The sequence below is a fragment of the Nothoprocta perdicaria genome, unplaced genomic scaffold (genome assembly GCF_003342845.1).
Source record: "Nothoprocta perdicaria isolate Ctin4 unplaced genomic scaffold, notPer1 scaffold_50, whole genome shotgun sequence".
NCBI classification, from domain to species: Eukaryota; Metazoa; Chordata; class Aves; order Tinamiformes; family Tinamidae; genus Nothoprocta; species Nothoprocta perdicaria.
This window is the reverse complement of record NW_020455755.1, coordinates 3,284,138-3,297,412: the sequence shown is the minus strand read 5'-3', so window position 1 is coordinate 3,297,412 and position 13,275 is coordinate 3,284,138. Positions and strand designations below refer to the sequence as shown.

The window sequence follows — 13,275 nt, the reverse complement described above, 5'->3', positions numbered from 1 at the left end:
GGGGGTCTCCCTCTGCTCTGCCCCATCTCGCCCCACCAGGGCTGCAAACCCCCTTGCAGCGCTCGGTGCAGCCCGGACCTCCAAGTGCCCCATCTCCAGGCCGTGCAGCAAGCCAGGCTCCCGCAGCTCGGGGGACCACCAGGACCCTTGGGGAGCAGAGCGGTCGCCAAGGCCCCCAAGCCCTGCAAAGCCGAGTCTGCTGCTCCCCGTGCCCCATCCCGGCCCTGCCCTGCACAGCCCTGGGTGCCAAGACGACAGACAGGGCTGGGGCAGCCCCCTGCAACGCTTGGTCCCCACGTGCTGGGGAAAGCGCCCTGAACCCCCATTCCAGCCCCGCCACCGCCAGCAGCACCCGGAGCGGAGCCGCGTGCACCGCAATTACCGGCTCCATCCGCCAGCAGCTCTGCAGGGAGGCAAGGGCAGGGCAGAGCTGTTACACCCTGCTGTGCCCACCACAACCCCCATAGGCTCCCCCTGGGAGCCCTGGCCACGCGTGGGTGGTGAAGGTGCTCACTGCCATCCAGCACGGCTGCCCCGATCCAGGCGACAAAGCCGGGGGACACGGAGCACCCCAAGGGCTGCTGCTGGGGTTAATGCAACCCCAAAGGGTCTGGCTGTCCCCGGGGGACATTCACAGCATCCCCCAGCACGCAGAGGTGTCGCGGTCCCTGGGCGCCAGGCAGCCTGGAGAGCTCAGTCTGGGTTTATTAATGCCAGCTCCGGAGGCTCCCTTACCTTTGGTGGCTCCGGCAGCCCCCAGGTGGTAGATGGCCCCCAGGACAAGCCAGAAGGCTTTCTGCTCGTCGCTGGAGATGCCCATCACCTTCATGGCAGCCTGGAGCTTGTTGAACTGCTGCGTCGCCTTCTGCTTCTCCTCTGGCTGCAGAGAGGGAAGGGGCACGACTGGCACGGGGGCCACGGCACCGCGTGGACCCGAGACCCTGCACCCCACAGGGGAAGCGTGACCCAACGAGCTGGGGACACGTCCACAGAGGTCCCCTTGACCAGGGGAACAAGGCCACCTCCCTGGGACTTTCCCGGTGCCTTTTCCCACCCAGCAGCAGCAGCAAGACTCAGGACACCCCCAAAAACCCCGGGCTCCATGACACCGTGTCCCAGGCCCCGCAGCTCAGCCGCCCCGCAGTCCCACGGCGCAGCAGCCAGTGACCTTGGAGAGCGGCACGATGCCAAAGACGTTGTTCTCGGCCAGGTGGTTGAAGTGCAGCTCGGTCCTGCAGGCGTGAACGTTGAGATTAGCCCCGTTTAACAGTCCCACGTGGCAGAGCCACCCCTGGCATCCGCAGAAGGGTAACGCCAAAGGCCCAGCCAGGGGCCACCCGGTGCCCAAGCCGTGGCCACGCTCACCGCAGGGCGTTATCGGAGCAGGCCAGCAGGTAGTAGAAGACGTTGAAGGTGGCTTCGTTGGCCGGGCGCCGGGCGACGCGGAGTTTCTCGAGCAGCAGCGTCTGGGGGAGGTTGGGGACATTGGGAAGCGTTCCCAGGGGACCAGGCTGCCAGCAGTCCCCCGCACACCAGCACTGGCCTCATCCGTGCCGCCCACCTCAGCACCCCTGTCCCCACAGCAGCTTCCCGGTGTGGGACCTCCCGTCTCGCCATGGAGCGGGGTTAATCCCAACGGTGCCCGCGCGAGCACCAGTGAGCGGTGCCTGGAACTACAGGAGCCCCAAGCGGCTCTGCTGGACATTAAGGATTCATCATTATGCTGGGATGACGCTTGGAGCGAAATACCCTGAAACAAGGGCTAGCTGAGGAAGGGAAGGACCTAATCTGCAGCTCCGCTCTCCAACTGGCTGTGTGCTTGAAGGTGCAAATGGAGACGAGAGAGCAAGAACGTGTCTGCTGAGCTGCAGCCAGGGTTGCAGCAGAGCCCTGTGAGCTCGTGGGCTAGCGCATGGCTGGGAAACTGCGAGGGCGGCTGGGATCCTGCAGCGGGCAGAGCCCTCGGAGCCCTCCGGAGCGGTGCCGCATCCCGACGAGCCGCCGGGAATCTCCTGCTGCCGCCCGGCTCTCACCTGCACTGAGGCGGATGCCACCTGCCCGGCCTGGTCGAAGTCCAGGGAGATGATCTGGGAGAAGCGCGTGGCGTTGCCGTTCATGCTGGTGCTGCTATTGCCAAAAGCCTCGAGGACGGTGTAGAGAGCCTGCCACTTCTCCGCTGCGGGGACACAAGCGTGGCAGTGGGGCGCACGGGGCCGTGCAGAGGGTGCCAAGGGGCTAAGCCGTGGGCACGGCGCTGTGCAGCGGGGGCTAAGCCGCAGCAGGGTGAGCTGCACATGAGCTGTGTCCCGCGCTGGCGGAGCAGCTGGATGGAAAAGCAGCTCGTGCTGCGTGTGCGGGGCTCAGAGGCTGCAAGGAGGTGCCAGGGCAGAGCAAGGGGCGCGCGCACACTCACCCGAGAAGACCTTGCCGGTGCTGCCGGCGATGGTGGCCAGGTACTGCACCAGGTGCTGGCAGTTGGTGGTCTTGCCACTGCCGCTGCTGCCCAGCAGCACCACGGCCTGGTCCTGGCGGCTCATGAGCATGCTGCGGTAGGCGGCCTGCGCCACGGCGTAGATGTGCGGCGACATGTCCTCCCGGCGGCACCCTTTGAACATGTGCATCACCTGCGGGCAGGCAGCGGCATCGTGAGGCCCTGTGCACGCTCGTCCGCTCCCCGTCGCCACCGCAGAGCCCCCCCGGCAGCCCCCAGCACCTTCTCGGAGTACATGGACGGGGAGCTCAGCGGGTTGACGATGACCATGGTGGGCCCTGCGTAGGTGTGCGTGAGGTTGCCACCGTAGCGCTGCCGCAGCGTGTGCAGCACGCTCGACTCGTTGAGGTAGACGAGGCCGGCGAGGTCCTCGGCGCGGTCGCAGGACGGCGGGTTGGCCTGGCGATGAGGCGGGCGGGCGTCAGCAGGGAACACCGGCCACCCCGCTGCCCGCAGCTCCCCATGCCACGGCCCCACCTTCTCCACGTCGTCCTCATCCACCTCCAGGATGGCCCCGTCGTGGTCCAGCTTCACCTTGACCTTGCCCTCGGGCAGCGCGCTGGCCTCGTCCGTGCGTAGCTGGCTGGCTGAGAGGGCGGCACGGAGCTCGCGGGGTGGCACCGAGCGCCCCAGGGCAGCACCCCGCTCGCCCGCGGCCGCCCTGAGCCCCCGCGGCCATCCCCGGCACTCACCCAGGGAGAAGCCGTCCTTGTGCACCAGCCACACCTTGTCCGTCTCGTACCAGGCCTCCTCGGCTGCCATCTGCTCCTCCGTCTTGGCCTGCGGGACACGTGACGTCAGCACAGGGCACCCGGCGAGTCCGGCCGTCCCCATCCCCTCCCCGGCTGCGGGCACCGCGAGGCTGGGGCGACACAGAAACACGTCCGCCGCCAGCGGTGGCATCGGCGCCGCGGCGAGGCCGGCGTGACCGCGCTCCCGGGGCAGCGCCGAGCAGGGCGGAGCGGAGGCAAACCTGAGCGGCAGCGGGGAGCGGGCCCAGCGGGGCTGCGGGGACATCGTCCGCCTGACCCTAGCGAGGCCGAGAGGTGGGGAGGGAAGGCGAGAGCGTTATCTCCCCCCTGCAGAGAGCAAGCAGAGCGGCCGGCGGCGGCGGATGGCAGCGAGGGGGCAACACGCGGCTCCGCGGGCACGGTGCTGCCCTGCTGCACGATGCGCCTTGCGCCGCGTGGGCGTCCCCGGGATTGCCACCCCTGCGTGTCCCAGTGTGTGCCAGGCACCGGTGCTGCCCTGGGTGCTGGAGATGTGGTGCAAAACCCGGGGGTACCCAGCAGTGAGACTTGGCACAATGATGCCAATCCGCACAGTGGGAATGGAGCCGCGGAGCTGCCGAAGCGCTCGCTGCCCTCCCGGCTGCAAAGTGCCGGTGCGTGGTGCTGCTCCGCAAACGCCGTGCCCTGCTCCGCGCCCCGCAGTGCCCTCCTGGCACGGGCACCCAGGGCTCTGCATCCCGCCTCGCTGGCGCGCACGGCCCGCACGGCGGCTGCAGCGGCGCCAGGGCTGCGGCGGGCGCCCCGGCGTCGCACCCTGGCACGGCGCGGCCGCGGGGGAAGCCTTACGCTCCAGCACGAGGCGCGGGCGCAGAGGCCGGCCCAGCGGCACACGGATGGCGCGGGGAGCTCCGGGGCGCGGGGATACGGTACCTGGCCGGGTGCCGGCGCCGCGGGGTCCAGCTGGAGGCAGCGAGGCAAGGAGGAGAGAAAGGAGAAGAGAGAGGTGAGAGGCAGAGAGCAGCAGCAGCACCGGCAGTGCCATGCGGCCCTGGTCCCCACTGCTCCGCGTGCACACCGCCCCAGCCTGCGCTCCCAGGGACGGCGCTGGGAAAGAAGTGTCCCACAGACAGGGACGCAGGCGGGCGCTGAAGGGGCAGTGCCCCAGCCCTGCTCCTCTGAGTGCTCGGCAGCCCCGGCCAGAGCGTGGCCACGAGCCCCACGGCATCTGCAGCCCCTGCTCCCCTGCAGCAGCACCCAGCGCCACCCCCCCAATTACAGCAGGCGCGAAGATCCTCTCCAGCCGGCGCTGCGCCTCCTCCGACGGGCTCAGCGGGGACCCGGGGGCGGCTGCAGCCTGGAGGCAAAGCAGCGTCATGGCACCGGCGCCGGCTCCGCCGCGGCGCTGGCGGGGGGACGACGGGGGACGCAGCGGGGGCGCAAGGCTGGCCGGCGGCGCAGAGCGCGGGGGGCTCCCGCGGGCCGCGCGGGGCGGCCACGCACCTGCTGGGGGGCTCCCGGCGCCGCCTTCGCGGGGCTCGCTCGCTTCTCGGCCGGCGGCTGCTGCTTCTTCGCCGCGGGGCCAGGAGGGAAGGGATGGCATGACGGGGCGGCCACCACAGGGACCCCCGCCTGGTGCCCCGGCGCGCCGCGCGCCCCCCAAGCACCGCACACCATGCCGGCCGTTAGGCGCCCGCGCTCACACCGTGCTCCGCGCGGGGAATGCGCACACCCCGTGCCATGTGCGGGCACCATGCACACACGCTGCGGTACCTTGTGCCTCTCCAGGGCGGTGGGTTTCGGCGCGGGCGGCTTTGCCGGCTCCGCTTTGCCTTGGGGCGGCTGTGCTGGCGGCTCCGGTGCCACTTTGGCACCTGGTGGGGCGGGCGCTTGACCCGACTTCTCAGCCCCTTGGCCACCCGCCACCTCAGGTGACTTCTCCTCCCTCCTGTCACCTAGCCGGGACCGTGGCCGGTGCTCTTTGGTTTTGCCCTTCGCCATGAGGCTTTTGAGCCCCGCCGAGATCTCATCCTTGGGCTCTGGCTTGCCGGGGGCCACGCTGCTGGACGGGACCTTCTCCTCCTTTTTGGGAGGCGCCGCCGGCTCAGGAGACTTGGCGTCTCTGGGGGGCTCCCTGGCGCCGCCGGCGTCCTCGCCCGGCAGGACTTTGCGGACCACCTTGCGGACCACCCGCACCACCCTGCGGCGGGACAGGCCCTGCCCGTCGTCGGCCGGCGCCTCGGCACCCGCCACGACGCCCTCGGGGCCATTGGCCACGGGGCTGTCGCCGTTCAGCACCGGCTCCGGGCTCTTCCCGCTCGCCGCCGGCGGCTCCGGGCTCTTCGGCGGCTCGGGGCTCCGCGGCGCTTGTGCCGCATCTTTCGCTGCAGTCGCACTCTCTGACTACAGCCACAAACACAGCGGCGGGTTACAGGCGGCCACGCGGGGACAGCCCTATCCGCGAGCACCCGTGGGCGACCGTGGGGACTCCCGGTGCCGCAGGGCCGGCGAGTCAGGGCGGCCGCCTTCCTGCAGCGGGAATGCGGCTCCCGGGCAGCGCCGGGAGCCAAACAGGACCTGCCCCATCCCCGCACACCCCCCGGCCTGCGCCTCCCGGCACAGCGACACTTACAGCCCCGTCCTCCTTCACGGGTCTTTTCACAGCTAAGGATTTGTCCTCGTCCTTAACCTGGGGGTCACACAAGCAAGAGGGGCACCGTTCAGCCCCCGCCACGTCCCCGCACGGCTCGGCCCTGCAGCCCCAGCTGTCCTCAGCGCTGCACAGCCCTACAAGCAGCCACTGGAGAATCCCCCGGGGGCAGCGGCGCCCCGCTGCTGCAGCTTTCTTAGCCAAAATAGTGGGTGTCAGAGGATGAGGGGCGGCTGTGACGGGGGCTCCCGAGGGAACCCCGGTGGCTTCTGCAGCAGGTTGGCGGCCCAAACCCGCGGCCCGCACGAGGACGGGGCCGGGAAGGCGAGCAGGCCCCCGCGGCAGCGCCCGCAGGAGGGGCCGTGTTTGCAGCTGGTCACCGAGCGGGGAAATAAAACCGCACCGCCCCCCCGGGGGGGCTGGCTGCCTGCCCCTGCTGCTGCGGGGCCGGACAGCTGAGCTCAGGGCGGCAGCGAGCCAAGGGCACGAGCGGCCTCGCAACGGAGCGCAAGCTGTCCCCGTCCTCCCGGGGCTCCGGCAGAATCACAGGGCCAATGTGGGGCTCCCGAGCTCCTGCAGAGCTCTGCACCCAACACGGGGCTCCTGCAGAGCCACGGAGCCAACACGGGGCTCCCGGGCACCGCACGAGGACGGGCACAAGCCCTGCGTGGAACGGGCGCTCTGGCCACAGCCATGCAGGGGTGGTGGGGAGGGGAAGGTCCCACGGTGCTCCCAGGGGACAAGGACAGGCCCGGGGGTCCCCGGGTTCTGCTGCGGGGGAGCCTGCCCCCCTCCCTGGGAGCTGCTCCCTGGGCAGCACGTGCCGCCCGCCGGGCAAGCGCGGCCGAGACTTCCCTTTTGCTCCCAGAACGCGAAGCGGGAGGAAAACGCCATGGCGATGTCTGGAGGAGCTGGAGCCCTGGCTGGGGAGAGAGCAGGAGGTGAGCGGGGCCCGGCCTCCGACAATGCCCCATTCTCCGACGCCGCGGACGTGCCGGACACAGAGGGCTGCCAAGAGCCGCAGGCGCCTCCAGGCACCGGCCGGGCTCACCAGAAACCCTGGAGCCCCAAAGGAGACGAGGGGGAAGAGAGTGCCCAACCCAGGCTGAGACCGGACAAAACTCACTCCTCTAAGAGCCGCTAATGGGCAGCGGCTCCGCGACCATCCCCCCGAGCCCCCGCTCCAGCCTCTCACCGGGGTGGGGCCCGGGATATTTTTTCCTCGGGGCCCTGCTCTCCCTGGCACGCTCCGGCCCTCCGGGGGGCTATTCCGGGCGGCTGACGGGGCGCCGGGGCTGGCGGCCAGCACCCACTTGGGAGCCACCCATGGGACATGAGCCCCCCCAGACCCCTCACTTCACCTCATGCTTCCCCCAACCCCACCGGCTTTCCCATCCCCGGCCTTTCCAGGCTCCCACACGTGGCCACAGAGCGGCCCCCGGCAGCCAGGGCCACCAAACCCGGGTGGGGGGGCGAGCGCCAGCACAGCCCCCGTCCCCACAGCCCCGAGCGCCGTGGCTCCGGGCACGATTCCCGCCTTACCGCGGCCGTGGGCAGCCGGAGCGCCGCGGAGCGCCGCGCGCGGCCGCCTTCCTGCCGGGGAGAGCGCGGAGCGGAGCGAGTGGCCCCGCGCTGCCCCGTCCCCTCCGCCCCCGGCGCGCGCGGGGACAGCTGCGCTGATACGGCCACCCTAAAAATAGCGGAGGAATGTGCGCGGCCCCCGGGCCGGCCTCGCCGCCGCCGCAGGAAGTGATGTGGGGCCGGCGGCGCGCGAGGAAGAGCCGGCGGTGCCGCCGCGCTCCCGAAGGGAAGGGAAGCGGCTCCGGCGTGGACGGAGCTGCGTGGCCCCCGTGTCCCCGCTGGAGCCCGGCCTGTGCGCAGGGTGGCACGGAGAGGGGTGCAGAGCCAGTCCCGGGGCTGGCGGGGTGGTGGGGGCGCCCGCACCGGGGGCACCGGAGCTGCTTTGGGTGCAAAGCTCCTGGCAGCGCACAGCGTCGCCCTGGAGAAGGTGCCAGCAGCGTCCTGGCCACCCGAGACCTGCCCGGAACCACCCAGGAAGGGGGGGGATGCAGCAGCCACGGCGGTGCGACCACAGGTCCCCGCAACGCCCCGCGGCACGGGGAGGCCAAACCCCGCAGGGCGCAGGGCTGGGTGGGTGCCCTCCGCGGGAGGCCGCCGAGGGAGGCCGGGTGACGCCGGTGTCCCCAGCAGCGCTGGCGTCACCAGCAGAAAGGTCACGTCCGTGTCCTCTAGCAACAGGAACTGGCCTGTGAAGGGAGCGGGAGCCGAGCGAACGCGACACAGAAGACCCGCACGTCCCCGGGGGTGGCTGCAGCACCCGCTGCCAGGGTGGCTCTATTGCAAGGGCCACCACCCATCGCACCCCAAAACACGGGGCTTGTGCCCCTGCACTGCCCACCCTCGGGGCAGAGAGCGGCGCAGCAAGGGATCGATCGGCACGCGGCGCTCGGCGCCATCCGTCACCCGCTCCCACACCAGCGGGCTCCGGCGGTGCCCGGGGCACATGTGGCCACACAGCGGCATCCACTGGGTCCCGGCATCCCGCGTTGGCACCCGGACACGCCACCCTGGGGCCGGGCACCGCCGGGGACACGGGCGCCCAGGGCTCGCGGTTTGCCAGCGGCTCGGGCATGTTTCTGGAATATTTGTGCGCTGCCAGTGCCGCACGGCGCATGCCCGGCCTGCACCAGAGGAATGTCAACGGCAAATAAATAAATAGGAGCGTGGAGCACAGCCAGCCCCGCGGCCTCGCCAGCCCCGGCCGCCGAGGCGCTCCCAGAGCTGCAGCCCAAACTATGCCTATAATTTCCTGTTCAAGAAGGGATCATTTTTATTTAAATGAGGAGCAGAAGCATTCCTGGAGCGCGGCTGGGAATGCCGGCCGGCCCCCAGTGTGGCCGGAGGCGCCCTGCTCCGGGCAGTGCCCCCACGCTCAAGGCCTGGGAACGCGGCCTGTGCCCAAAGGAGGAGGCCGGAGACGATGGGAGTGGACACCCCCCCGGGCCGCAGATAACCCTGCGCGTCCCCTCCGGCCTTGCGCCGAGGCCTGTGGCTGGTGGCTCATCCCACGGGAGCGGCTGGGCTGCGCCGGCGCCTGCGCCGCCTCCCAGGAGGAGCTGCCGGAAAGCAACCGCCGCGCGGCTCCGGCTGCGCCACAGGCTCCACCCCGGAGCGGCCGCCACGGCCCTGGCACCGGCTGCCTTTCAATGGAGATCCCTCCCGGCTCCTCGCGGCTCGGAACGGGGCGGTTTTGCAGGGAAACGGGTCCCACGAGGGCGCAGGGGGTTGGTGGCACGCGCGGGTCACCTTGCCACGGCGCTGCCGCCTGCACCCTGCAGCAAACCCTTGCCTGCTCCGTGTCCCCAGCAGGCAGGTGCCATCCTGCTGGTCCCCCTGCCGTTCCCAAGGTGGGACTGTGGCATTGGGAATGGGCTGGTGCGGGGCAGCTCCCCTGCGTCCCTGCCCACCAGCCTGCTGTCCAGCAGAGGCACATCCCTGCAGGGCGTCCTGGGCTCTCAGGACAGATTGACGCTCGCTCCCGAAGCCGCAGTGGAGCCGGGTGCTCCAGGAGCCCCTTGGGCAGCACAAAGAGCAAATCTGAGCACTTTGGGGCGCAAAAAAGCGGCGGGTCCTGAGCGGCGGCCGGCACCAATACCCCCCCTGCACCCCAATCACTCCAAGGCTGCTCCCAAGCCTAGTGTTAACACACAGGGAAGGGTTCCCTGTGCCACACAGGAGCACACAGGGCCCGGGAAGCTGGGGCCAGAGCAAGCACCGTATGTGTCCCCACATCCCCGTGTCCCCACCATGGCGGTACTCACGTCGCGGCGTGCGCCCTCGCCGCCCCGCAGCCAGCAGCGGCTCAGCTCGCTGAGCTCCAGGATGGGCTGCACCTTCAGCTGCACCGTCTCCCCCGACTGCCGGATCATCTCCACGATCTCGTCCCGCGTCTTGCTCTCCACATTCCGCCCGTTGATCTCCACGAGCCGGTCGCCCGGCACCAGCCCCAGCGCCAGGTCCTTGGTGCCGGCGCCGGGCTCGGCGAAGTGCACCACGCGCCGGTACACGTGCCCGTCGGCGCCGCGGTCCAGCATGGTGGTGCGGCGCAGCGAGAAGCCGAAGTCGCCCGTGTGGCGCCGCTGCAGCTCCAGCTGCCGTGGCGCGGGCGGCTGCGGCGGCACCACGGGCGGCAGCCGCAGCTCCGCCGGGAAGCGCTTGCCCACGAGCTCCGGCACCCGGGCGCGCAGCGAGGCGGCCGAGGGCGCCCGCGGGCGGCCCGGGGACGCGGCGAGCTGCGTCTCCAGCGCGCGCACCTCCACCTGCGGAGAGGGCGCTGCCGAGTGCTCGGAGGGCGTCGAGGTCTCCGAGGCGCTCTCATCCCGGCTCTTCTGCGAGAAGGAGAAGCGCTTGACGATCATCTGCGAGTTCTGCTTGGCCAGCGAGCCGAACTTGGCCGCGCGCTGCAGCACTGAGCCCTTGAAGTTGCCGTCGTCCACCTTGAGGTCGTCGCTGGAGCTGGCCGTGCTCAGGTGCCCCGAGTCCAGGATGACGCTGCCCCGGTTGCTGTCGGAGTCAATGTCCGTGAGGTGCAGGTCGGAGCCGCTGGCCACCTTGATGGGGATGGGGTTGGAGATCTCCAGGCGCGTCCTGGACTCCCGCTTGGAGGCCCGGTTGAGGTTGAAGAAACCCCGGCGCATGCTCATCTCCTCCAGGCTCTTGAGCTCGGCCGCCGACATCCGCTCCTTCTTCTCCTTCTTTTCCTTCTTCTCCTTCCTGGTCCCATCCTTCTCTTTGTCCTTCTTCATGAGGTTGAACATGGTGGAAAGGGGCTGGGAGAGCGCTGGCTCCCGCCGGCGGGCGCTGGGCGGCCGCCTGCCTGCAGAAGGACACAGGGACAAGGGCACCATCAGACAGGCTCAAACACAACCCACGGCCCCGCGCTCCACCCCACGGGGCAGCAGGCAGCCCCGGACAAGGGATGGGACACCGCAGATGAGATGGGAAGGAGCGGGATATCCATCCCTGCGTGGGGATGGAGCAGGTTTCAGCCCAGGGCTGAAATCCAACCCATTCTGGATCTGGGGATGTCCTGAAGCAGGAGCAGCCACCAGCAGGGCTGGTGCTGCATGGGAGGGAGGACACCCCATTGCTCACGGGCCAGAGCCTCCGAGCATCTCCCGCGGGGCGCGAGCAGCCCCGCTCCCAAACCCCCTGCACCGAGCAGCAGAGCTGCTCCCGGCCCACCGCAGCGCTGAGGAGGCGACCGGGTCCCTGTCGGCAGGGACAAAGCGCCGAAACGCAGCCCCGGTCGGAGCTCTCGCAATAAACAGGAACCTGCCGGGCCGCGTCACTCCGGAGCGCTGATAAGCGTCTAATTTTAGCCGGGGCCGCGGCGAGCGCCCGGTGCTGCCGGTGACCTCCGGGGACAGCGGGCATCCCGCGCGGCACGGGGGGAGGCGCAGTGGCGGGCCCGGCACGCCGGGATCCCGGCGCGAGGCCTCGGCTGCCGGCGCGGCGGCGAGGCCGGCCTGACAGCTATATATAAACCCGGCAGGAAGCCGCCCGGGAACGGCAGCTCCGCACAAAGGACGGCAGGAAGAGCCCTGGGAGCATCCGCGAGCCGGCTCCCGCGCGCGCCTCCGGTCCCCCGACACCCCGCCGGCACCCGAAGCCTTTTTGGGGCAGAAAACCCCCTTTGCGGGCAGTGTGGTCAGGCACTGCTCGCAGGAGGCCCGTGGCCGCCGCGGCCTTTGTGTGCCCGAGGCTCCTCGGCGCCGCGCACGCTCCCTCCCGGCCTTTGTGTCCGCGACAAAAAGTGGCGCAATCTGCATCCCTAATCAGGGATGCAGGCGCAGGGCCCCACGCGCAGCCCGGCTCCCATGGCCGCCGGCGCTCCGGCACGAGGATGCAGCTCCGGCTTCTCCGAAGGGCTCCGGAGTGTTTGGGGCTTGGAGAAAAGGCGATCCCGGCTGCCGAGGTGCTAGGGCGAGCTCGCCAGCACCTCGCCGCGCGCGGCGCTGGAGAGGGCCCAACACAGCCAGGAGCAGCCGCCGATGGAAACACGACGCCTCCCGGTCTCTCGTGCCCAGCTCCGCGCTGCCGGGTCTGGGCTTGCCAGGCGGGAACGCCGGCAGCGGCACCTCGGCCAGGCACGGGCGCTCGGAGCAGAAAGCGGGAGGAAAGAGGATCCCGTCAGCGGGGAGGCCCAGGGGCTTTCCATGCCCCGCCATGAGTAACGCGGAGCCTGCAGGGCCTTACGGACAGCACCAGGAGGAAGCGGCTCCTTTCCCGGCTCCCGCGGGACGGGCTGGCTCCGGAGCGGGACCGCGGCCCCGCACGCCGCCTGCGCCCGCCGCGCCGCCGGCCCGGGCGGTTTGGCAAGGAGGAGGGTAATAAAAGAGGAGCGCGAAGGGCGGCTGTTACAACAGGCACATTGCAGAGCGGCGATTCACGCAGGGCCCGTCCTGGGTGGGACGGAGCGAGGGCAGGTCCTGAGTCACCGCGCAGGAGGGAGCGCAGGTTGCGAGGAGGCTGCGAGGAGGCTCCAGGAACGGGGCGGCGGGTTCCGGCCGTGACGTTTCCAGCCACAACGCAGGAAAGGGCCAAAGTCCAGGGCTGGTGGCACCTGGGACATCTCCGGGCTGGGGACAGGCGGCCGCGGCGCTCGCCGGGTGTTTGGGCTTCGCCGTCACAGTGCCGGCTCAGGTGCCACCGCGACGCTGCCGGAGCCACGCCATGGGGCGGGAAGGGGGCTGCGGGCCGCCGGCACGCGGCATAACGGCTGCGGATGCCGTTCCCTGCCACACACCAGGGCCCAGGCCAGCAGCTTCACCCTGCGCCCCGAGGAGCCCCAGCGAGGAGCCCCAGCGCCCTGCAGATGGGCTGTCCCGGCGCGGGGTACAGAGGTTGTGCAGACACCCGCAGCGGGGGTACACACACCCACAGCACAAAGCCGGGGGGTACAACCGACCACAGGCAGTGCGACACGCTGGGGAGAGTGTGCACAAACACGCTGTGCAATGCAGTGGGGGCATAAACAGCCACAGCGTGCAATGCAGCGGGGTATTTGTGCACAATCACACACAGCGTGCAATGCAGCAGGGCTCGCACCCCACATTCAGTGCAATGCAGCGGGGCTTGCACCCCACATTCAGTGCAATGCAGCGGGGCTCGCACCCCACCCCCGGTGCACAGCGCACCGGGGGTCCTGCGCGGGCACCACCGCACAACACCGTGTGCGCAGCGCGTGCGGGGAAACAGCAGGCCGAGCACACGCACACCCGCGGCAGGCGGGCGGCCCCGACACACACAGGGCAGCCGGGGGGCACGCACGCTCGCTGCAACACCCGTGCATACACCCGCACAACACCCGCGCAACACACACA

At 70.5% G+C, this 13,275-nt stretch overlaps 2 protein-coding genes across 2 annotated transcripts in view; one reads left to right on the top strand and one right to left on the bottom strand.

The window, feature by feature from the left end:
- The window catches only part of MYO18A (myosin XVIIIA), a 28,765-nt gene extending 18,058 nt beyond the window's left edge, over positions 1-10,707 (bottom strand). The window contains exons 1-11 of the mRNA XM_026047917.1: positions 9,712-10,707; positions 4,153-4,182; positions 3,465-3,521; positions 3,184-3,271; positions 2,969-3,078; positions 2,714-2,890; positions 2,414-2,624; positions 2,034-2,176; positions 1,366-1,466; positions 1,169-1,232; positions 736-880 (exon numbers count right to left, since the gene is read on the bottom strand). Coding sequence (XP_025903702.1) covers positions 736-880; positions 1,169-1,232; positions 1,366-1,466; positions 2,034-2,176; positions 2,414-2,624; positions 2,714-2,890; positions 2,969-3,078; positions 3,184-3,271; positions 3,465-3,521; positions 4,153-4,182; positions 9,712-10,707 — 2,122 coding nt within the window. The remainder of the gene's footprint in view (positions 1-735; positions 881-1,168; positions 1,233-1,365; positions 1,467-2,033; positions 2,177-2,413; positions 2,625-2,713; positions 2,891-2,968; positions 3,079-3,183; positions 3,272-3,464; positions 3,522-4,152; positions 4,183-9,711) is intronic.
- CRYBA1 (crystallin beta A1) overlaps positions 10,243-13,275 on the top strand; it is an 11,521-nt gene continuing 8,488 nt past the window's right edge. The window contains exon 1 of the mRNA XM_026047845.1: positions 10,243-10,258. The gene's annotated coding sequence lies outside the window, so the exon portion shown is untranslated. The remainder of the gene's footprint in view (positions 10,259-13,275) is intronic.